At 40.8% G+C, this 21,801-nt stretch overlaps 3 protein-coding genes across 4 annotated transcripts; 2 read left to right on the forward strand and 1 right to left on the reverse strand.

Moving 5' to 3' along the window:
* The first annotated feature begins 602 nt into the window (after positions 1-602).
* On the forward strand, positions 603-6,244 carry LOC146552886 (uncharacterized). The gene is made up of 2 exons (XM_085254348.1): positions 603-1,029; positions 4,080-6,244. The coding sequence occupies exons 1-2, from the start codon at positions 900-902 to the stop codon at positions 5,096-5,098; spliced, it is 1,149 nt and encodes a 382-aa protein (XP_085110474.1). The 5' UTR covers positions 603-899; the 3' UTR covers positions 5,099-6,244.
* Positions 6,245-6,452: 208 nt separating this feature from the next.
* Positions 6,453-19,355, forward strand: dusp28 (dual specificity phosphatase 28). 2 transcript variants are annotated; one of them, XM_085254436.1, is made up of 3 exons: positions 6,453-6,519; positions 14,791-15,210; positions 16,901-19,355. In XM_085254436.1, the coding sequence occupies exons 2-3, from the start codon at positions 14,866-14,868 to the stop codon at positions 17,000-17,002; spliced, it is 447 nt and encodes a 148-aa protein (XP_085110562.1). In that variant the 5' UTR covers positions 6,453-6,519; positions 14,791-14,865; the 3' UTR covers positions 17,003-19,355. The 2 variants fall into 2 exon arrangements, with proteins under 2 accessions (XP_085110562.1, XP_085110561.1); XM_085254435.1 differs by lacking the exon at positions 6,453-6,519 and adding an exon at positions 13,474-13,819.
* LOC146552888 (uncharacterized) lies at positions 8,266-11,127 on the reverse strand. The gene is made up of 2 exons (XM_085254419.1): positions 10,865-11,127; positions 8,266-9,810 (listed from the first exon to the last, which is right to left on the reverse strand). The coding sequence occupies exons 1-2, from the start codon at positions 11,034-11,036 to the stop codon at positions 9,362-9,364; spliced, it is 621 nt and encodes a 206-aa protein (XP_085110545.1). The 5' UTR covers positions 11,037-11,127; the 3' UTR covers positions 8,266-9,361.
* Positions 19,356-21,801: the final 2,446 nt, after the last annotated feature.

Genomic DNA, 21,801 nt, shown 5'->3' on the forward strand with positions numbered 1-21,801 from the left:
CACCATCATTAGTGCTGACATGAGGCTGAAATCATTACAACAGAATAGCATTGTTGTCGTTCTATTACTGTTATCATTTATCTTTTTCAGGGTTGTGGGGAGACAGATAACCATTAGCACTCACATTCACACCTATGGGTAATTTAAAATCACCAATGAACCTAAATTAACCTAACCCCATGTCTTTGGAGTGTGGGAGGAAGCCGGAGACAATCCACACAAACAGGAAGAACCTGGCCAGGTGCAGGAGTGTGGTGGTTAGTTTGTGAGCCACCAGAGCTAACCACCACACCAATGTGCTCGCCTATTATGTTATTCTATACAACAAAATATAGTGCAACTCTGTCACTGGCACAAAAGGTAATACTATAAATGTAAAAAGAAGATTAAAGATGAGATAAAGTAACACATTTAGGTTTTCTAAGAACGTAGAAATAATACTGCACAGTCAGTGCATCAATACTGAAACAAACTTTGTATAATATCACACGGGAGTCTTTTTAGACCTGCAGGCTCTTAAATATAGTTTTCTATAAAAGAGGAACATCACACACTAATGTGCAGTGCATTATGGGATGAGTAGCTCACTGTTAAACGATCGCAGATGTTTCTCCTTTATTTTTGTTTATTTATTTAGTTACTTATTATTTTTAATTAAATGTTTTCTTATGGGCGCAGCTGGCTCTTTCTAAACCTTAAACTTCTTGATTTTCTGAAATATAAAATGTACTTTCACGGCCGAATCCCTTTAAAAAGTGGGAGCTCAGCGTGGAGCTCCAATAAAACACGGGCGGAACTACAGTTCACTCCCTTCTCTTCTGCCGGAACTCGACAGTGTGACACTCGGGTCGTAAACAGCAGCGGCGCAGGCGCTAGCAGCGTTAGCTGCTGGAGGTAGGATGTCTTCAGCTCAGTGTTTTCCTCCGGCTCATGAACTCTGTCAGACGGATGTGGAGCGAACCTTCGTCCGCTGTCAGGAGGAGCTGCTGGACATCAGCTGGAAGCCTGAGATAAAGTTACACAGAATCGGTAAGAAACGATGACATGTTGCAGGGTTTTAGGGGTAGCAGGGAGCTGCAGGTTTTCCCCAAAGAGAAAAAAAGAGAGAAACGCCAAATTACATACAACCCAAATCCCAAATAGCTGGCTGCTGTGAAAAATGTAAATAAAACCAGAATGCAATAGTCTGCACATCCCATAAACCCATATTTTATTCACAAAGAACACATCAAGTCTTTAAACTGAGAAATGGACAATTTTAAGACAAAATCATTTTTGACAGCTCAAAGAAAAGTTGGGAAGGGAGAAAGAAAAGGCTGGAAAATGGAGGTGGTACTAAGAAGAAACAGATGGAGGAACATTTTGTATCTAATTAGCTTAATTGGCAGCAGGTCAGAAATGATGCTGTCATGGAAATCACAGCATGGTCTCAGGAAAGCGTCCAGAAATCATGTCTGTGAGCAGTTTGCTGTAGCGTGATCCAGAAATGCTGCCAAAGCTCATTTAAAATGGACCGAGGGAGAATGAAAACCATTTTGGTCGACTGGTAATTTAATTTGAACACAAGACTAAAGATGAGAATGGCCATCAGTGTTCAGTTCAAAAGCTTGCCTCTCTGATGTATGGAGGGAGATGAATCAGTGCTTGTGAAACTGGCAGCATCCACATCTGGAAAGAATCCATCACTGCTGAAAGGTATATACAGACGAGCAGCAGAGAATGGATGAGGGAATTTGCTCTCATCCAGATGGCGTCTGTTTTTGGGAAGGTCTTGTGAATTTAGCAAGCTGATTCTAAACCATGCAAAAGGATGGAGCAGGACAACTCATGAAACATCTGCTTGTTAAATTCAGTTGTGTAAATCCACAAAAAGCAGTAAACCTTAGATCAGCTGATCACAGCCTGTTCACAAAGAAATTCTACTGCAGCTCTCAACAGCAGTGGTGAGTCTTTCCCTGAGCTGAGCCACTACAACCAATTTTAGGCTTTCACAGCCTGCTTAAATCCACTTTAACCTCCAACTGTACTCATTTTCCTGACACCCCTTACTATGTAGGCAAAGGAAATGTTCCTTCTTTTTCTCTGCTCGTTTTCTACTTGAGTGATTTAAGCAGAGCACATTTATTAAGTTAACTTTAGTTTAAATTTTAAGTTTATATTCTCATTGATATTATTTTATTATTACATTAATATAGCACAAGATTTAGGTAGCGTTGCAAAAAAGGAGCCCCTCCAAAGAGCTGCTTTATACTTACGTACTTTACTATTATCATTAGATGCTGCATTCATTTAGTTTTTATTACACTCTGATTTAATACGGTGCAGAATCTTTGCTTTAGTCGTGTGTTGTGCAAACTCTGTTTCTGCCTTATTTACTTTAATTCCACATATGTTTGCACATGTTTCTACTGATCACAGTACCCACCTTCTATTTCCTATCTAAATATAAAGAAATTGGTTTGGAGCTCTGCATTTACTGAGGCAATAGTATCGGTGACTTATGTGTTATGTAATCTGATCAACAGTTGGTTGTTGAATAACCAGGAAGGAAGAAACTTCACAAACTGACATGTTGCAATGATGGCATCTTCTTACAACACCACGCTCAAATTCAGTGAGCTCTTTCAAACCAAACATTCTGTTGTTTGGTTTGAGGGCTGCTTGGCAGGAAGCTTGATATTTCTACAGCTGTGGCAGCGGGACTGTAAACACCTGGGTTTAAAGATTAGCAGGTGTGGTCCTGTAGTATTGCCCATTTGGTGCATGTTTGGCCTGAAGTCTGTCGACACAAATCATTTGTTTAAACTAAAAGCACGTCGTGATTTTTTTTTTCCTTGTGAATTTCTGTGTTTAAAAGTTGTTAAAAAACAAAATGTTAAATGTATGTTAAACCAGTCATCACTAATCTGGGAGTTAAAATAGAGGCAAATCTTAAACTTGAAAGCCAGGTCAGAGCTGTTGTAAGATCTAGCTTTTTTCATTTGAGGGAATTAGCCAAAATAAAGCCTATCTTATCGAAACAGCATTTTGAGACAGTAATTCATGCCTTTGTTACTTCTAGGCTGGATTATTGTAACGCACTTTATTTTGGGGTTAGTGATGCGTCCATTAGGCGCCTGCAGGTTGTGCAAAATGCTGCAGCACGTCTTTTAACTGGAACAAAAAAGTTTGAGCACATTACCCCAATTTTAATTTCACTCCATTGGCTACCTGTACATTTTAGGATTGTTTTTAAAATTCTCTTATTTGCTTTTAAATCTCTTAATGGCCCCCCCCTACCTCTCGGAGCTACTACAACCATATACACCTCCCCGTTCCCTTAGGTCCGCCAATCAGCAGCTCCTTAAGGTACCAAAAACTAAGTATAAATCTAAAGGTGATCGTGCTTTTGCTGTAGTTGCTCCAAAGTTGTGGAATGATCTACCCTTGCATGTTAGGCAGGCCTCTTCTCTCTCTGAATTTAAAAGTCTTCTTAAAACATATTTATTCGCTGAAGCCTTTGGCATTGATTAGAGGGGTTGACTCAATTTGTTTTGACATGTTTCAATTTATTTTAGTTTTTTAGTTATTTATTTTATCTTATCTCATTTTAATTTTCTTTACTTATGCTTTTAGCATGTACAGCATTTTGTGAACTCTGGTTTTATGTTAAAGTGCTTTATAAATAAAGGTGGTATGGTATGGTGGTAAAATGAGGCAGGATGTGAATTTAAAAAAAAAAACACTATGACTTCACATCCTAAACATCTGTGTTTTGTATGGAAGACAGACCAACTGAACTTAAAATGGGGACATGCAGTACTTTCATGTAATGCCAATTTATACTAAGGGTAACCCTTATTTAACCAGGTAAGTTATTAACAACAATCTTGCTCACACTGCGGGCTGAGCAAAGGGCAAATCCTTGTGAGGAAGTGAGTAGAACTAAAAAGAAATATTCAAATTAAGAGCAGCAGAACACATTTCAAAACTCTCTAAGATAAAAACACTGTCCCTGCTGGTTTAAAAACATGTGGTTACATTCCCCAGAACGTAATCGTCACACTAGGAACTTTTCATGTGTCCGTTTGTCCCCTCAGATCTTCTGTGTGTCAGTCAGAATGAGGAAGAGGAGCTCTGTAACCAGGAGAGAAACTCCCGTCTGGACCAGGAGGATCCAGAACCTCCACAAATCAAAGAGGAAGAGGAAGAACTCTTCATCAGTCAGGAGGGAAAGCAGCTCCTACTAAAGGAGGAGATCGATACTTTTATGGTGACTCCTGCTTATGAGGACAGTGACCTCAGCGAGTCAGAATCAAACTGTGATCAGCTCCTCTCTCCCAGCTCTCCTGAAACTGAGAGCTTGAACGAAGGAAGCTTTGATGTAGCCTCAGGATCAACTAGAAATGCAGAGCTGAAACCAAAGCAGAGCCGTCACAGAAACAGTGACAGCAATTTAGACTCTGTCAGTAAATGTGATGTTTGTGGGAAGGACTTTCAGGATGACGGGAACCAACACAGAACCTCAGAGAAGCCGTACGCTTGCAGCACCTGTGAGAAAGAGTTCTATCAGCTTTATATAATGAAGTATCACCAAAGTGGCATCGCAGAGGAGAAGCCGTTTTCTTGTGAAACATGCGGGAGAGGTTTCCGAGCTCGAGATAAAATGTTGATTCACATGAGAATCCACACAGGCGAGAAGCCCTACCTTTGTAATGCCTGTGGGAAAAGCTTTTCTCAGTCATCGGCGTTGAAACGGCATGCGTTAATTCACTCGGGAGAGAAGCCGTATTCCTGCAAAATATGTGGGAAAACCTTCTGTCAGAGTAGTGATTTGACCGTCCACAGCAGAATCCACACGGGTGACAAACCGCACATCTGTAAGAGCTGTGGGAGAAAGTTCTCTGACGCTTCAGCGTTCAAACGGCACACGGCGATCCACACGGGCGAGAAACCGTATTCCTGTAAACTGTGTGGAAACAGCTTCAGGCAGAGTGGCCATTTGCTGCGACACATGAAGATCCACACAGGCCAGAAGGACTACTCTTGTACAATATGTGGCAAAAGTTTCACTCAAAGCGGCGGTTTGAACGTCCACATGAGGATTCACAATAGATAGAGACCGTACTCTTGCAAAGTGTGGGAAAAGCTTCATCAATTGTCGTAACGTGTCTGCACACATGAAAATATAAATTTGCAGGAGAAGGAGTCCTGCCAGACATGTGGGAAGAGTTTCACTCAGTGTTAGTTTAACAGCCCACAGACTCTCAGGAGGAAAGTCAGGCCTGTAATGTCTGAGTGGAAAATACGTCTGGGAACAGAAGTCGTTAAGTAGAGCTTTCAGTTTTTAAGCGATGTATAGCAGGCTGTGTTCGATGAAGCTGCCTGGGCCTGGATCAGTGTGTCAGACTGCACAATCAATCTTTGTCAAATTGTCCAGTAGATGTGGTGAATCTGTAATAAGTGCATTTCAGTTTTTATTGAATAGGTCTTATTGAAATGTGGATGTTTGTAAGGGCGTATGATGATGTCATGGATTCAGTGGGTTGTATTCTGAGGCCTGTACAACATTTGAAATGTTGTCAGTGTGCTTTCTGCAGGCAGATATAACGTTCAAACGATTTTCAGATGACTGCATTCTGTGTTACATCGCTCCTGTTTCAAATAGTTTTATGTCAGAGCACGTTGTCTCAGCTTGTTCCTGTGTGCAGTGTTTGTGATTGGGACACGCAGCTGAGGCAATATTAGATGTAGATGTTGGATAACAATCATTCTTTTAGCACCAGTTACTCAGGTTCATTCACCTAACAGTAATTTATACTCCAAGTATCACCTGGTGTCATAATAGCAGTAATTGTATAACTTTGTTGTATTGCAAGGGTAACTGAAGCTACACAGCAGGAGTGAAGGAGGTCAAAATGAAGAAGATCTTGTTAAATGTGTGAGGTGTTAATGTTTCATCTGAAATTAAGGACTTGAAAACCTCTGTTAATGTTTCTCTCTCCTGAACCTGCTGGAAGAACATGGTGAACTGATAAGGACCACGGTTTACCCCACCTCTGTGTACTTAGAGGGCCTGTAACTCTGAAAATACTTAAAGTACGAGTGTTGCATGGTTTATTTAAACGTACTGAACTATTGTACAGAAAAACTGATTATGAGTCAAGTGTGAAATTTTCCAGATTTTATATGAAATATAAATGATGTTGTTTGGTTTTACGTTATGTTTCCATCTGAGGCACCTGATTAAAATTTGCACATTGTAGTCAGCCTGTCTGTTTCTGTTTTATCAGGGTTTAGTTCCTCCTGCTGGTCAAAGCCCAAAATTACATTTAAAAGTAATAAAAAGAATGAAAGATGCTGTGCATTATTAGCATCAGCCTGCATTTTAAACCAGCATTAAACAAATATGAAAACACCTTTAGAGCTGTCTTTTTATTACCCTGACATGACTGTAAATGTTTTTAATGACAGAAACATGAAGTCTGACTGCTGTGAAGGTTTTCTGCTGCCAGAAGAATCGGATCAAAAAGATTAAATGTAAGTGAAAATCACGTGAGTCATAAACTAAAACAAATTCCTAAAAGTCTGGATGGGCTGTAAAATGTAAAAACAGGTCACATTACAATAGAACATAGAAAACATGTCAAATGTCCATCCATCCATTCGCTTCTGCTTATCCGGGGCTGGCTCAGCCTCAGCAGAGAAGCCCAGACCACGCTCTCCACCACCACCACCTCCGGCTCGTCTCGGGGAACACCAAGGCGCCCTCAGGCCGGCCGTGAAAGTTCAAGTTCAGCTTGGTCTCTGTACATGAGACAGTTCTGAAATACGAAAGGTCTCTGTGACGAAAAAGACATTTTTATAATGAGCATGTAATGAAAACAGCGGGTTGTGGGTTGAATCACACACAGACCTTGTTTCATGAATCTGACACATTGTAAGGCAGGAAGAATATCACCAGTTCTTCACATGTGTCAAACAGGGTGCGTGAATCTAACAAAAGGCGCTGATTTCTTTTTCAATAAGCGACGGTCTCAGTTCCTCGTTCATTTTCTTGTCACGTCTCATTTTTATACCAAGAATTTGAGCTGCTGACATTTTAAATATTAGAAAAGTTAACAGCATGATGTTTAAATGTATTTTAGATATTTTGTAAAAACTGAAGACGGTATTTTCACAGAGATACACTGACTGAACTTTTCCAGTATTGACATCAGCACCTATGAAATGATTTATTCATCACGATGAGGAAGAAACTGAATCGTTCTTTTATGTTCAAAGTAAGTAAAACAATAAATAAAAACAGGACTTTATTTCTTTGCAGTCGTCTTGTGAAACACAGAACAGCTCAGAGCTGAAAAAACTAGATCAGCCCACAGACTGAGCTGTTGTCAGGACACTTGACCCGGTTTCTGTCATCAGACTAATATCCAGCCCAAACACGGGGTTGGCGCATTCATAACTCCTCTAACAGCGCTCTGACTCTGGGTGATGGACATTTCAGTCACAGATGATTTCTCCATCATCTGTGATTTGATGTTTCAGCTCTGTGGCGTCCCGCCTGGAAGCTTCCCCGTTCTCCACTCTGTGGTTCTCGTGTCGACCGGCAGGTTGCTGCTGCTTCTGAAACTTTTCCCACACATCCTGCAGGAAACGGCTTCCTGCCCATGCGAGTCCTCATGTGGACCTTCAAGCTGCCGCTCTGAGTGAACCGTTTCCCGCGCAGTTAACAAGAATACAGCTTCTCGTCTGCGTGGACTCTCACGATCTTCTCGAAGGGCGTCATGAAGCTGAACCTCTTCAGATTTTTTTTCCAGATGTAGTTTCTCCCACATGTAGATTCTCACGTGGCTCGCTACGCTCGAGTGATTTTGGAGACACTTCCTGCATGTTTTGCAAGTATGCAGCTTCACACCGGTGTGGATCCTCAGGCGAGCCGTTAAATCGCTGTTCTGACTGAAACCCTTCCCACAGAATTCACAGGAGCACAGTTTCTGTGACAAACTCATCAGGAAATGATTTACTGAGGTCAGAGGTCAAGAGAAGAGCAGGTTCATTTTCTTGCTTCCTTTTGCATGTGAGGAGGCGCCCCCTGCTGTCTATTAGTCAAAACAACATTTCAATCTGAGCTTCAGAAGAATGAAGCTGCTGAGTGCCCAACGAACGATGAGCTGTTTCTCACATGGAGGCCACAGCAAAACATCTGTAAACATGTGGGCTTAGTGATGAAACAGCAGGAGACGCCATGTCTGACTTAAGCGCTCGCGAGTGCGATGAAGGATCCCAGAGAGCCGACTGTTGGTTTGTGAATCATTTATTAAAGAAAACGTCCAGAACTCGAGTGTCACTTTAAAAAACCTGAACAAGGAAAAGATGATAAAACATCTTCAAAACATCAGACGTATCAATCTATGTACAACTAGTGCATTTATACATGATTAATAAAATAAAGAAAGCTGAAAGGACATGCACAGTTACTCAGTAACAAACTCATTTAGAATTTAGAGCTTCGGTCTTTAATTCACCTCATTTATTAAAACAAAAGAAAAAAGAACGGAATATTTACAATTTGTTTCTAATACTGACATCAGGAACTACACACGTGGTGCAAACGTGTAAGCTTTTCCTCCAGGACCTCAGAGAAACTCAAAGATGGCCTCACAGCTCGCTCTGTTAGTCTGCATTTATAGACTTGGTTTTTTTTACTGGCACAAATTTGCTGTTTTACATGATTTTATGATGTAATCGAGAACCATCGGGAACATTTCACACTTTTAAAAGAATTTTATTGCCAAATAAATCAAATGTATGTAAATCCCAGGAGTTTCCTGGTCACAGATCCAAAATGTTCATTTGATTCTCCTCCGAGCGACTTGGTATCACTTTCTTGTGATATGCTGGAAAACGTTCAGCTGGTCATCGACTGACAGTTAGTTTGGTCAAACCTTAAAAAGCAGGTGGAAGAGCAGAAGCTCACAAACTGATCCTGGAGCTGTGATAAAGCAGGAACAATCAGGATTTGACCCAGAAGCTGAGCTGCAGCACACGTTGCCTCTGCAAACACCGACTCGTTCAGCAGTTTATTTGCAAATAAAAATCTTTGAAACGTATGAAATGCTTGTGACTGACTTCGAAACATATTTTTCCCCAAAGATATTCGTGCAGCTTTCTTGCAGCCTGAAACACACGTTTGCTGTATTTCTGTGACATTTAGTGCAAATCTTGCTTGAACACAACTTCTTGTGTGGAGTGACAGTTTACAACCTACAACTATGTGTCACACGTGTGCAGCTTCACGTGTGCGGATCCTGGGAAGCTTCAGCATTTGGGACTTTTTCATACAAGTTTTTTTTACCCACTTCACATTTTGTAGACTTTTTTATGCTGACTCTTGGACGTGGGAGAGTTTTCTACAGTTTCTTTCATTGGCCTTTCTTCTGCGCTTCCTTCTTTGTTTCTTGTCCACGTTTGCGGCTGATCCTGACCTCACGTGCTTGCTTCCTATCAGACTCCAGTTTGGGGAGCTGTGAAAGAGAATCTGGCCATCGTTTGGTTCCTGTTCTCTATGTTCCTCATAAACAGGAGTCACCACAAAGCTCTCGGTGTGACGCTTCAGTGCCGACTGCACTCCCTCCCTCCTGAGTTTGTGCTGTTCTTTGATCTGTGGACGCTTTGGTTCTTGCTGATTGGACAACAGTTTCTTGTGTTTTTGTTTAACATGAGGAGGCCCTGGTTCCTCCTGGTTCAGGCTGCAGTTCCTCTCCTGGTTACAGAGACGCTTTTTAGGAAGAACCTTCTCTGCTGCAGTGACGTGGAGCTGTGGGTGGTCTGCAGGGACAAGATAAATGTTAGTAACAGTCCATAAATAAGCACAGAGTACAATCCTGACCTAGCAGGTGATTTAAACTTCTGTGTTGGTGTTTGAGACCTTGTGGTCGCGTCTCGTGTGTCATATAAGCTGTGCCAGCCGTCAGAAGCAAATAAAATGCCAGGGCATTATTCTGCCTCCCTACCTACTCTGCTGGGGAAATTTTAAGAGGTAAACATGTTTGACATATTCTTCCACATCTTTGTAAATGCTCTTGCGTCCATTCCAACAGACAAGCTCCCTCCAGGAGCTTCAGGGAGTCTTTATTTTGAGATGATAGTGATTATTTTCTGATTAATTCAAAACCTTTGTTGAAAAAGTAGCTGGAAGTTCACAGGAGGAACTGATGTGACTTGGGTTTCAGAGAGCTCTGGTTATAACGTATCTGCAGAGTAGATTTAATACAGTACACAGAGTACAAGTACAGATCAGCTAAGTGCAGGTACTAGTTTCCTTCTGATCCAATTTCACAAACCAAACACACACAAAAATACAAAAGTCCTAATGACACTTTTCTACTCTACAACATGTCTCCTTCACCCATTCTGTCACACACACTTTTCTGCACCTATCCAACAGTCAGCAGCTCAGGTTCAGCATCCTGCCCACAGACACTCTGGAGCAGAGGGAACCCCCACCCTTCTGGTTAGCAGGTGAGCTGCTGAGCTACACCACCCAGCTGTGCTGTATCATCACTACAAGTCTGGCGTTAGAAGCTGTGACAGACTCGGTGAGTTACGGTGATTTCTACAAGTGTACAGACCTGAGGAGCCCGCTACCGCTAACCAGCCGGAGCCACGTTACCTGCCGGTGGGCATGCTGAGCCGTCAGCGTCTCTGCTGCTCTGACCTCAGTCTGATCTTTCTAAAAGCTGAAGGTGTCTGCTTTTAACTCCGCATTTCTCATATTATTGTTATCATTATTAATATTACTATTGTTACTTTGGTCTGCGAGGATGACATAAAGAGCTCGGAGCTCCCGCAGGCTCACACTCATTCATCCCGGTTAGCCTACCGATCCTCTGAAGCTTGATCTCCGGCTTCCAGAAGCTCTCCAGCAGCCTGCGCTGCCGCTCGATGTCCTGCTCGTATTTGACGATCGTGTTTTCAAACACCGTGAAAATTTCATCCACGGCGGCAGACAGCCGCTCGTTGACAAAGTTTATCAGAAACTCCACTGTGGACATTTTTACTTTCGATTAAACGATCAGCACAAGTCCTTCTACAGTTCCGGATTCTGCTGAATCTGCTTCCGCTGTGTGCTGCACCATTAAAGGTTCTGAATGAAGCTGAGACGTTTTTTAAAGTTCCGCTCTCGGTAAATTACTGCCAAACGTTATTTCTTACATAATAATAATAATAATAATAATAATAATAATAGTTATTATTGTTGTTTTTTATTATTTTATTATTGTTTTTTATTTTTTATTTTTTGTACTGGCACAGTTATTGAAAGTAAGTAATCGCAGGCCGCCATCATTTCCATTTTTTTTTTCTGTCCCGTTTGGCTCTTTTGCCATCAGAATTGTTGTCTAAAGGCAAAGAAAGATGCCCAACGGATTTACTTTACCAAACTGACCATCCCAGCCTTGCCGTAATGGTCCATTTGATTCACCTTTTATTGTTTATTTTATTTTCCCTTACTGAATACGGGACAGACTTGACTGGGGGAAAGAAGGGGAGAAAGAAAGAGGGAAAGAGAAACAGCTGAGAAGAGGGACGGGGGAGAAGGGCAAAAGACAAAAACCAACAGAACGGGCAGAGAAAAAAAAAATGCATATATCAATCACCTGGATCACCTGCTGAGAAAGAAAAAAGAAAACAAGCAGAAGAGAACAAGAGTAATAGAATAAACAACATCACAATGATATATGGGAATATGACAGTAAATTCTAAATGTTAAACATTATTGTGCAGCACATAAGATCAACAGAACACAGTGTGCTTTGAGGTAGGAGCCAAAAAGGGTGTAGTTTGTGAGTGTGATCACCCGTGTGTACACCTGTGAGCATGGACGCGCTTGTTTTTTGTTTTTAAAAGGTTCCTTCATGTAATAATCTGCTAGAGGGTGTGGGGGGGCCACAGCCCCGTCCTCCAGGGCGTGAAGCAGGTATGGAGGAGATCAAAACTCCAGACATCCAGAGGCCCCCAGAACACAAGAGACCAAGGAAGACCAACAGAGGGGCAGCCGCGCCACTGTCCCAGAAAGAGCTGAGGAGAGTCCCAGATGAGGGCTCATTCAGCAGCCGCGGAGCAGAAGCCAGGGGGAGTTGCAGTGACGCGCCCGTGAGCTCCGCCGGCAGCCAGCCGTGCCTGAGTGACCGAGCCCCAGGCCGAGAGGCCGGGGGCACCCCACCTCCGAAGTGGCCCGAGCGAGCCCCAGGCTCCAGGCCCCGATAAGCGGCCGCCAAGGAGTGAGCCGGCGTGTACCTGGACGCCCATCCCCAGACACAAAGAACCACCAACGCACCGATGTCTGAGGGAGTCCGCCACTGGCAGGGGAAGTGGTGGTAGGGGGAGATAGGCCTCCAAACCTTGGAGGGCCTAAGATGTCCATAGAGAGGTGGCGTCTGATACCCAACCTGACATATAGACACAGACATACAGGCACACACAGACACAAACATCCATTCCCACCCTCATGCTCTCATATGCACTTACTCCACACTCAACCAACGTGGAAACAGACATAAAGAGACGTTGTACACACGATCACACTCCCCAAGCGTACTCTACGAACCGGGTCTAGGTACCCTTGCCCCTGGAGGGGGGGAAACTGCACCCAGACCCAGGTGGTGTTACCCTCCGCCATCATTTCCATTTTCACTGTATAATATGGTTTTATACCATAATCTGACAGCGTGTTTATTTGTTTGATGTCGCTGTCACAGTGTCATGTCACTTGTCTTTTAAAGACTTACTAAAAATCATCACTGCGACATTTATAAGATTTACAGCTTATCATGTATGTGTCACGTGTCATGTCACCCGAGCAGCCATCACAGCAGCTCTTACTACCATCGTGTAAACCTTCTCCTTCAGTCACAAATCATCCACCCACTCCACTCTGCCTGCTCTCTTCTTAAAGTGTCAGTAATACATATACAACAATAACAGTTTAATCATTAATTTCTTTAATAAATAAATAAATCCCCCCCCCCAAAAAAAATAAATAAATAAAAAATAAAAATAAAAAAAATAATAAAAAATTAAGAACAATGAAACAATGACTTTACCTGCTCGCATCGACTCTTTTCATGCACATAATTTGTTTTTGGGATCATTTTCTGAAAAGAGGATCAAAAACAAACAATAAGGAGAAAATAAAGCAAAGTAAGCAGATGAAATTGACTGAATATTACTTATTTTATTTTATTTTGTTGGCATTGTAGTATATTAAGATGATAAATAAATAAAAATATGATGAGGTGAAGTCATTGTTTCATTCATTTTAAGTTTTTTTTTAAGTAAAGTAAGTACTGGTGCATGAAGCCTGATAGAAGTTAATATAAATTTAAAAGTACAAATCCAAACAAAAAAAATTACAGAATTATTTATGGCATTAACAGGTGCAATATTTATACAATACAGATGCTTATTTTTTATATGTAATTTATCTGTAATTAAAATTATCATTTCAATCTTTATGCAAACAAACCCAGTTCCAAAAACATATAAAAACAATAATAATAAAATCAAATGAAAATCAAATATTCATCTATTTTAGTCATGGATCTGAGCAGCTTTAAGACCCAGAGCAGAGCGGCTGTCAGCAGCGGTAAATATAGCAGCATTGTGGTGTGTGCGCTGTTCTGTGTGCGGTGTCGGTTGCGGGTCAGAACAGCTCCGGGTCATCATGAGGAGGCCTGAACAGACCGGAGCAGTCTGAGCTCTCCTGTCAGCACGAAGCGAACATGGCGCGTCTTTAAAGCACAAACTGAGCGTGAAGGAGCCTGAAGATCAGCCGCACGTGAGTCACGGCGTCCTTGTGTTCAGCGAGTGTGAGGCGTTCACTGCCTGCTGTTTCTGTAGGTTAACTGAACATCTTAAATCTCTGTCACTGGGGCCACAGAGAATATTTAATGTCTGTACCTTTATTATATTATTGAGATGACATATGCCAAGTAAAATGCTTCAACTAAGATTTATTTTCTTTGTGAATCATCAATAGGTTAAATGATTACATTTATTTTAAGTGATTAAAAATCCTGTAGCGCGAGCTGATATCCTGACGTGTACTTTATCCAGCTTTTATTTACAGAAATGTGAAACAAGGAAAAGCAAAAGAATCTCATATGTGATCCAGTGAATAAGGTCCTGATTAATCTTGCAAATATATTTTTCATCAATACATTAAACGTGTTGTTATTTATACCACTACCACTACAAAGCGCTTTATATGGTAACAGCAGAAGCTGTACAATACAATATTAGAGGTAATCAAACAATCCTCTGTGAGAAACACATGAAGAACAATGAGAAAAAAGAAACTGTAGGAGAGAGAAGACAAAAGTTAACGACTGATGGAGTAACATGATAGAGTTTTACGATATGAGACGACCAGATTATTCAAGACCTGGTATGTAAAGAGAAGGTTATTTTTTTCTTTAACAAAAAACAAATCTGTAATATCTGTAAAAGATTCAGCTCAGTATGCAGCAAGTGAAACACTGTACAGTTAAAAAAAGAAGCTGACAAACGCACATCAGAAGTTACGCGAGGCTCTACCTTCACACTTCTACTTCAGCAAGCAGAAAAGATATTCATTTAAATAATAACTAAAAGTAAAGAATGAATGTCGTTCCTTTTAGTTTTACTTTTAGGAGGAAGTCAGAGTGGATGGACGGGTGTAGCCTTGAACTCTGCGACAGAGTCAGAGACTAACTAATCATTTTCTCAGTGTTAAATAGACTGCTGAACCCGACACCGCTCTCTCTCCAGGCACTAGTTACCTGTGAGCCTCACTGACAGTGTAAGGAAGCCCACGAGGGTCAGTTCTTCCACAGCCTGGCCAGGATGTTGCAGCTGTGTAAAGTCACCAACGCTCTGTTCATCAGTAACGCCCGCTCAGCCTGCAGCGACGAGCTCATCCAGCAGGAGGCGGTGACGCTCTGCATCAACGTGTCCAAGCAGCAGCCGTTTCCCTCCAGCAGCATCACCAAGCTGCAGATACCCGTCTACGACGACCCCAACGAGGACCTGTACAGCCACTTTGACCGCTGTGCCGACGCCATCCAGAAGGAGGCGAACCGCGGCGGACGCAGCGTCGTCTACTGTAAGAACGGACGCAGCCGCTCGGCCACGATCTGCATCGCCTACCTGATGAAGCACCGCAAACTGTCCCTGACAGACGCCTTACAGGTGAGGATCTATCCCACCCTGCTCTACTTTACTTTTTGTACAGGTTACAACTTTGGCATCTGGTGTTAGTGATGAACTTTGTCCACCCTCCACAGACCCCGAGCTCCTCCTGCTGACTGTGAGGCAGATTATAAATGTGACACTTTGTTTATTGGAAAATAAACTGCACATTGATTAAACAAACTGCTGAGTTTGTTCACTCTTAGAGGAGCTGTTAGGTTCCATAAATACTGTTCTCTCTCCCGAGACGTAACATCTCGACGTTTTGTCACGTCCCGCAGCGGACCGTGAGAACGCGAAAAGTGACCTTCCGCGTTCTTATGGTCCGCACCAGGTTATGGATGAAATCCAGTGGAATGACGCTCCCGCGGTAATAGACCTTCCAGCCATGTATTCCAGCCCTATACCTAACCTTCTCCCTAAGTCTAACCATAACTTTATTCCTAACTTTAACCAGCACTTTAATGACGTTAAATAGTGTTTTCCCAAGAGGTTTGAAGAAAATGAACAAAGATGTGTAGATTGAGTCCAAACGGTTGTCATATTTCCTCATTTTTCCAATCTCGTCATTTAGGAATGTGTTGGGTGCCTTGAAAACGTAATATGTTGACGATTTGTCACCTAGCATTACGCTTTGGGAGAACGTGCTGATAAATAATGATCAAGTCTTCAAATGAAGGTCTGAGGACTGAAAGAGTAATAGAGTGAACACAAGTCACAGAAAAAGTGCTGAACTTTTGGTTGCTTCAGAGTTTTTCACACATACAGTTTTTGTTTATCATTTAATAAGTATTATTTTGCAGATTTTAAAATGCCAATCATCCTATTTATAAGTCTCACTGTGCTTTGAGCCGTCTAAATCAGCCCAATCCTGCTGCATGAAGGTCAAAAATGTGGAGGACTGAGCTCAACCTGCAGCTGAGAGGTTTGTTTTCTGACGCTGAAGCTTTTATTATCCAAAGTGCCCTTGAACACAACACTGAAAGATGAGCTGCACACTGAGCGTTGCTATATTCATGCTCAGAAGGGACAAATACAACAATTCAGCCGTTCTCTGAAGGCTGACACCCCTGATCCTGTTTTGTGCTGCAGATTTGGCTCAAATGAAAAAGAAAAAATGTTATTTAATTAAATTTTATTTACTGACCTATATTCGTAACATTAACTATCTGTTTAACCCCAACAACAGAAACACATCTTTGTTTAATGTCTTTTTTGCTTTTTGTAACGTAAAATTAAAATTTTTTGGAAAAAATTGTTGAAAAACAGCATAAATACTTTAAAAAATCTTCCACATCTTGTTGTGTTGAGAAGAAGCTGAATTTATGCATTATCTATTTATTAATCATCATTTCTTTTTATTATTAATTTATATTTAGAGTTTAAATCAGATGTTATACTGTTCACTAAAATATTTTCCCGCAGTTTCTCTGATAACTTCAAACATTAAATGAGTTTTATGATTTGACAGAAATGAAGGACTGAAGTTTTGCAAACGTCATGACAGGTAATCAAAAAAAAAATATGTCCATAAAACAAATAACAGAAAACAGGAAAAAATTTATGAAATACAAAAATATTTAGAAAATATTAAAATAACTTGTAAAGTACAGAAATACAAATCATGCAGAGCAACCACAGATCCTTAGAAACAACCAGAGCTCGTCACTGTTCATTTCCCTTTTCCCAGAAAGTCAAGACGGCTCGTCACGTGATCGACCCGAACCCGGGCTTCATGTCTCAGCTGCAGAGATACGAAGAGGAGCTGAAGCGGAGACGAGGAAAGTCCTGATCCTTCTTACAAAACTCAGAGTCCGCAGCTGAAAACAGAAGCAGTGCTGAAGCTTCTTCACCTCCGTCCTCCTCTTCTGCAGGATTTTACACGCCGTCACTTTAATTAAGGCTTAGATGAATGAATTAACCTCTAGATTACGGCCTGTTTTTAAAAAGAAGTCCCAACAAATATGTATTGAACTTATTTTAATGTTAGGATACTGAAGATATCCAAGTATCTAAAATGTGACCTGATAAAAACAATATTTAAGGAAAGTTTTTATTACAAAAACTGAACAAGTGGAGATGATGAGAAAAAGTATAGAAAGTTTTAAAATCAAGTCAAATAACATACGAAGACAAATTAACTATAAAATTTGAACTAAGCTGAAGTGAAGGTGGAACTGTTACCTCCTAAATGTACTGAACATACACACTACATGATGTTCATCTACAGAAAACGAGGCTCATTTACTGTACGTAATCACAATAACATTATTTCTTTTATAAACCTTTACTTTGTTACAAAGCACTTAAAGAAAAAACAGACAGGACAACATTTGTACCAAGTTTGTGGAAAATAAAAGGTGAAGACATCAAAAAGAGCGAAAATGTGGTTTATATCTAAAAGTTCAAAATATGAACTAAGAAGTATATTTATTATCCAAGTATCAGTTATGATCTATCAGGTTGCAGCTCACCGTTGGTTTCACTATTGATTACTTTGCAGCCAATACTTCTATTTAAATTAAAATAAAATACTTTAAACCATAATTGGCAACAAAATAGTATAAAAACTGATTATTTTTATGCTTGTCCTCTCAGTGGTTCACTAATCATAAGAAAATCAAAAAGAATGATTATTTTCTGTCTAAACACTCAGTTTTCTTTTCTTGTCCAAGTCTGAGCACACGTGGCTGCAGTCCCACCTTTTACCTCTAGGTGGAATCACTTACACAGAAAATAATGCAGCCCCGTGAACACGTGACGAGTCAGGCTCCTCTTTAATTTGATCTGAAACATTAAAAAAATCCACAAAGAAGCTCAGGGATGATAATAAACCGTGACGTGAGATTTCGATCTTCATCAGCGTCTCTCTTGTGAACCTGATTAAATGAGAACTCACCTGGATTTTATTCTGACAGGATGTAACCTTAGGAGGCTATCTCACTGATCCTAGGTCAGTTTCACTGTAGAGCACGGATGATGTTACACTGAGAGTTTCAGTTAAGATGTGATAATATGGAGCTTTCCAGTTACTTAAGCCTCTCCTGTTAAAACTTGTTAAATTCACACAAAACCTTTACATTTATTATTTGTCAAAGAATTATTTCCCAGGAGGCTCCAATTTAACTTCACCTGAGATTTAATTTGAACTTAGGTTAACATATGCCAACGTGGAATTGTTCATTTAAATAAGTGAAAAGCTGAAATTTTCCAGAACAGAAATCTTTAAACTTTTTATGTTGTCATAGTAAAGTCAAAGGTTGTTACAAGTTAGAGATTTGAAAGCTTTTTAGTTTAAATCACCTTATAAAACTGATAATAATGTCGAGATCAAGTAACAGTTTATATTAATATTCTATGAATCAGCCTCTGAATGATACACGGGAAAAACATTTTCCTGGACATGAACAGGAAAGCAACATGTTCCTGGTCTTTTATGTTTAATTAAACAAAAAAACAAAAAGAAAGAAAGAAGATTAATTATTAATCTCTAAAAGCACAAAATCTTGAAACTGGGCATAAAAACAAAAGAACACAAACAAAAATGTCTTGCCTTAAAGAGCCACTGAATTATTAATTGTCAGTTTTTTTAATGCTCCATCAAATGTCTTAAAGCTCTGTAAATATACAACATATTAAATACTCAGGTTAAAATAGTAGAAAAGAAACAAACATATTCAAGTACATATGTGGGAAACGGTCTGAATTTGTAACATTTTGGCAGCTTATTAAGTCTGAACGTAAAACATGTAAGTCTGTGAAATTCAGCAGTTTTATATGTTAAATGTGTTCTGTGAGTTTTAATGCTGCTTCTGGTTAATAATTATCTTTTAATAAACAAAACAAAAAACCTTGTGAAAATCTTTGGTGTCTGCAGAGTCTTACTGTTGATCTCAGGTGTGTCCTCCTTTTGATGCTGCCATTTGAATCTAAAAGCAATGATTTTATTTGCACAGATATTATTTAAACCACCTGTGACCTCAGTTTTTATTGTAATGAGTCTATAATTATAAAAGCAAACAGATGTCTGTGTTAGCTAAAGGGTGTTACCATAACAGGCGCTTAAAGAAATAATCCTGCCCTGCCTCTTTAAGACCAGGCTGCTGTAAACAATCGTTTGTGAGAAAATAAAAATAAAGTTAAATGTTGATCACTCAAAAATGAGCTCTGTGGTCATTGTCTACAATATGTTGGCCGAGGTTTAACTTTATGTTTTATTCCTGTCCTGAGATGTGTTTGTTTCTGAAGCTGAAGTAAAAAACACTGCAAACCACAATATTTGATTAAAAATACTCCAAAGACACGAGTAAGGCTCACAGTTGTTAGTCTAGTGATCGTGGCTCAAGAGTTGGCAGTTCGTCTTGTAATCGGAAGGTTGCCGGTTCGAGCCCTGGCTCCAACAGTCTCGGTCGTTGTGTCCTTGGGCAAGACACTTCCCCTACTGGTGTTGAGCAGAGGGCCGATGGCGTGATATACCAGTGAAATAACAAATTGGCTTTCTCATTCGGCTCTCTCTTTACCACAACAGATTGGTACAGCAGCCGCATGACTGTGAATGTCCCGCCAGCCTAACTGTCAATCGCACGTCTCACTCGTGAGCAAGATCCTAAAATACTTGAACTCCTACACCTTGGGTAGTAACTCGTCCCCAGTGGCGGTCCTAGCCTGTTTGGCGCCCTGGGCGAACACTCCCTTTGCCCTCCCCCAAACACACACACGCGAAATGTACTAAGGATTGTACAATAACATAAAACTGTTGTCGGAACCATGCTGAATTTCGCCAGAGAAACACACACACGTACACACATATGAAGAGAGAGAGAGTATGCATAGTATGCAAACAGCTACCAAACAGCCATCATAATTCGTCATACAATGAGAACAGGACAAATCAACAACTGACAATGACTAATTAATATTAAAATCTGTAACATAATGTATTGTTTGGAGTTTAGTCTGTTACTGTTACTATTTTTTTTACCATTTCTTCTTGGAGCACCTGTAACCCACATAATTTCCTTCGGGATTAATAAAGTATTCTGACTCTGATTGTTTCAGGATGACCTGCCATTATCCAGTGACACATCTGCTTACCTGTATCTTTTGCTCGTTTCTCCTCCTCTTCTTTTCTCTTTTTTATAAACTGAGCACCTGATGGCTTTGAACCTTTCTTGTCCATCTTGGTTTTAATCTTGCACTCCAGTATGAACACACATCCCCCAACCCGAGAATCACCACAACATAACCTAACAGACCAACACCTTAGTTCACAGATTCGATTTGTCTATAGGGCTTATTTCTGGGATTTCACACAACCCATGATTCAAATCATGAATACATAATGGGCTTGGGTTTACAACATTATGAATGAAATGTGCTCTATTTGGAAGCAGCTGCCCCCCTTTCGACGGGTTGTGTGAGACTTTAAATCATCAAACTCTAAATTATAAATGTTAAATTGTTATTGATCCCTTTACCCCGAGTCCTAAAGTGTATTTTTATTTTCTTACTCTTCTTATATTTATTGTTTGTTTACTTGCACTGCTGTAACTGGAGCCTCGTCGTCTCGTCTCTCTATATACTGGACTGTAGCGGAGATGACAATAAAGTTTACTTTGACTTCAGCAGCGAGCAGGCGCACCGAGGGCTCTCGCGCTCACTTTTCGCGTGTAGAATTTCGAAAAAACATCGGTGCAAATTATAAGTCTGTATCATGATGTCTGGTGTTTTTGTGTTTGTTGGTTTGTTTTTATTTTGTTTTATTTTGCGAGTTGGTTATTAGATGCTGCTCCAGCCAGCCAGAGAATCCCCCGCCGCCCCGCCCTCTCCTCCCTGTACCACCAGCAGCAGGCGCACCTCGCAAACGGAGGGCGCCCTTACTCCCAGCAAATGGGCGATAGAAAACCGATCGGTGCCTGTGACATTCCCAATATGCACTGGCATGATGTTGGGGCAGCATGAGTACGAGCAATTTTTTTATTTTATTTTTTTCGTGGTGGGGGGCGTGATGCTGCCCCCCACCACGATGCCTCCCCAGGCACTCCACCCTTTTCTGGTTGAGAACAGTCGTCTTGGACTTGGAGATGCTAATCCTGATTCCTTCGCACTCGTCCACAGACTGCTCCAGGGCAAGCTGAAGGTCCCCAATCGATGAAGCCACAGAACCACATCAAAGAAAATCCCACAACATCCAAAGATAAAAACCTTTTATAACTACTACAGCTAGATATTCTGTCCATAAAAAAACTATGAACAGATCCAAGGCTCACCAGAAACATGTCCAACGTAGTGCCAACAATTCGAACCAACTAGTTCTGACTTCTTCCCCACCAGAGATGTAACGTTCCATGTCCCAGGAGCTATATTCAATACCCAAGAATCAAACTAACAGAGAGTCTCTGTGGTGTAGCCAATCAAAGACATATTCTGTACTAATTAGCAGGTACACTTCATGGATACAGGACTCCACCCTAGCCCACGATCAAATCTCTGTCTGTTCAAGGAGACGATGATATCTTACCAAACTATGGCTGTGACCTGTGTGGTGAGAGGCTTGAAACACTGAGAGCAGCTGAGCTGTAATGTTTGCAT

The sequence above is a fragment of the Mchenga conophoros genome, linkage group LG18 (assembly GCF_057382185.1).
Source record: "Mchenga conophoros isolate Kocher_MC1m ecotype Shallow Benthic linkage group LG18, M_conophoros_male_GT1.1, whole genome shotgun sequence".
In the NCBI taxonomy this organism is placed as follows: domain Eukaryota; kingdom Metazoa; phylum Chordata; class Actinopteri; order Cichliformes; family Cichlidae; genus Mchenga; species Mchenga conophoros.

Bases quoted from the DNA above. Each gene is read 5' to 3' on its own strand.
- LOC146552886 (XM_085254348.1), top strand. From the start codon at position 900: ATGTCTTCAGCTCAGTGTTTTCCTCCGGCTCATGAACTCTGTCAGACG. The intron at 1,030-4,079 runs GTAAGAAACGAT...TTGTCCCCTCAG, and splicing joins GATAAAGTTACACAGAATCG to ATCTTCTGTGTGTCAGTCAG.
- LOC146552888 (XM_085254419.1), bottom strand. From the start codon at position 11,036: ATGTCCACAGTGGAGTTTCTGATAAACTTTGTCAACGAGCGGCTGTCT. The intron at 9,811-10,864 runs GTAGGCTAACCG...TTGTCCCTGCAG, and splicing joins GATCAAGCTTCAGAGGATCG to ACCACCCACAGCTCCACGTC.
- dusp28 (XM_085254436.1), top strand. From the start codon at position 14,866: ATGTTGCAGCTGTGTAAAGTCACCAACGCTCTGTTCATCAGTAACGCC. The intron at 15,211-16,900 runs GTGAGGATCTAT...CCCTTTTCCCAG, and splicing joins CCCTGACAGACGCCTTACAG to AAAGTCAAGACGGCTCGTCA.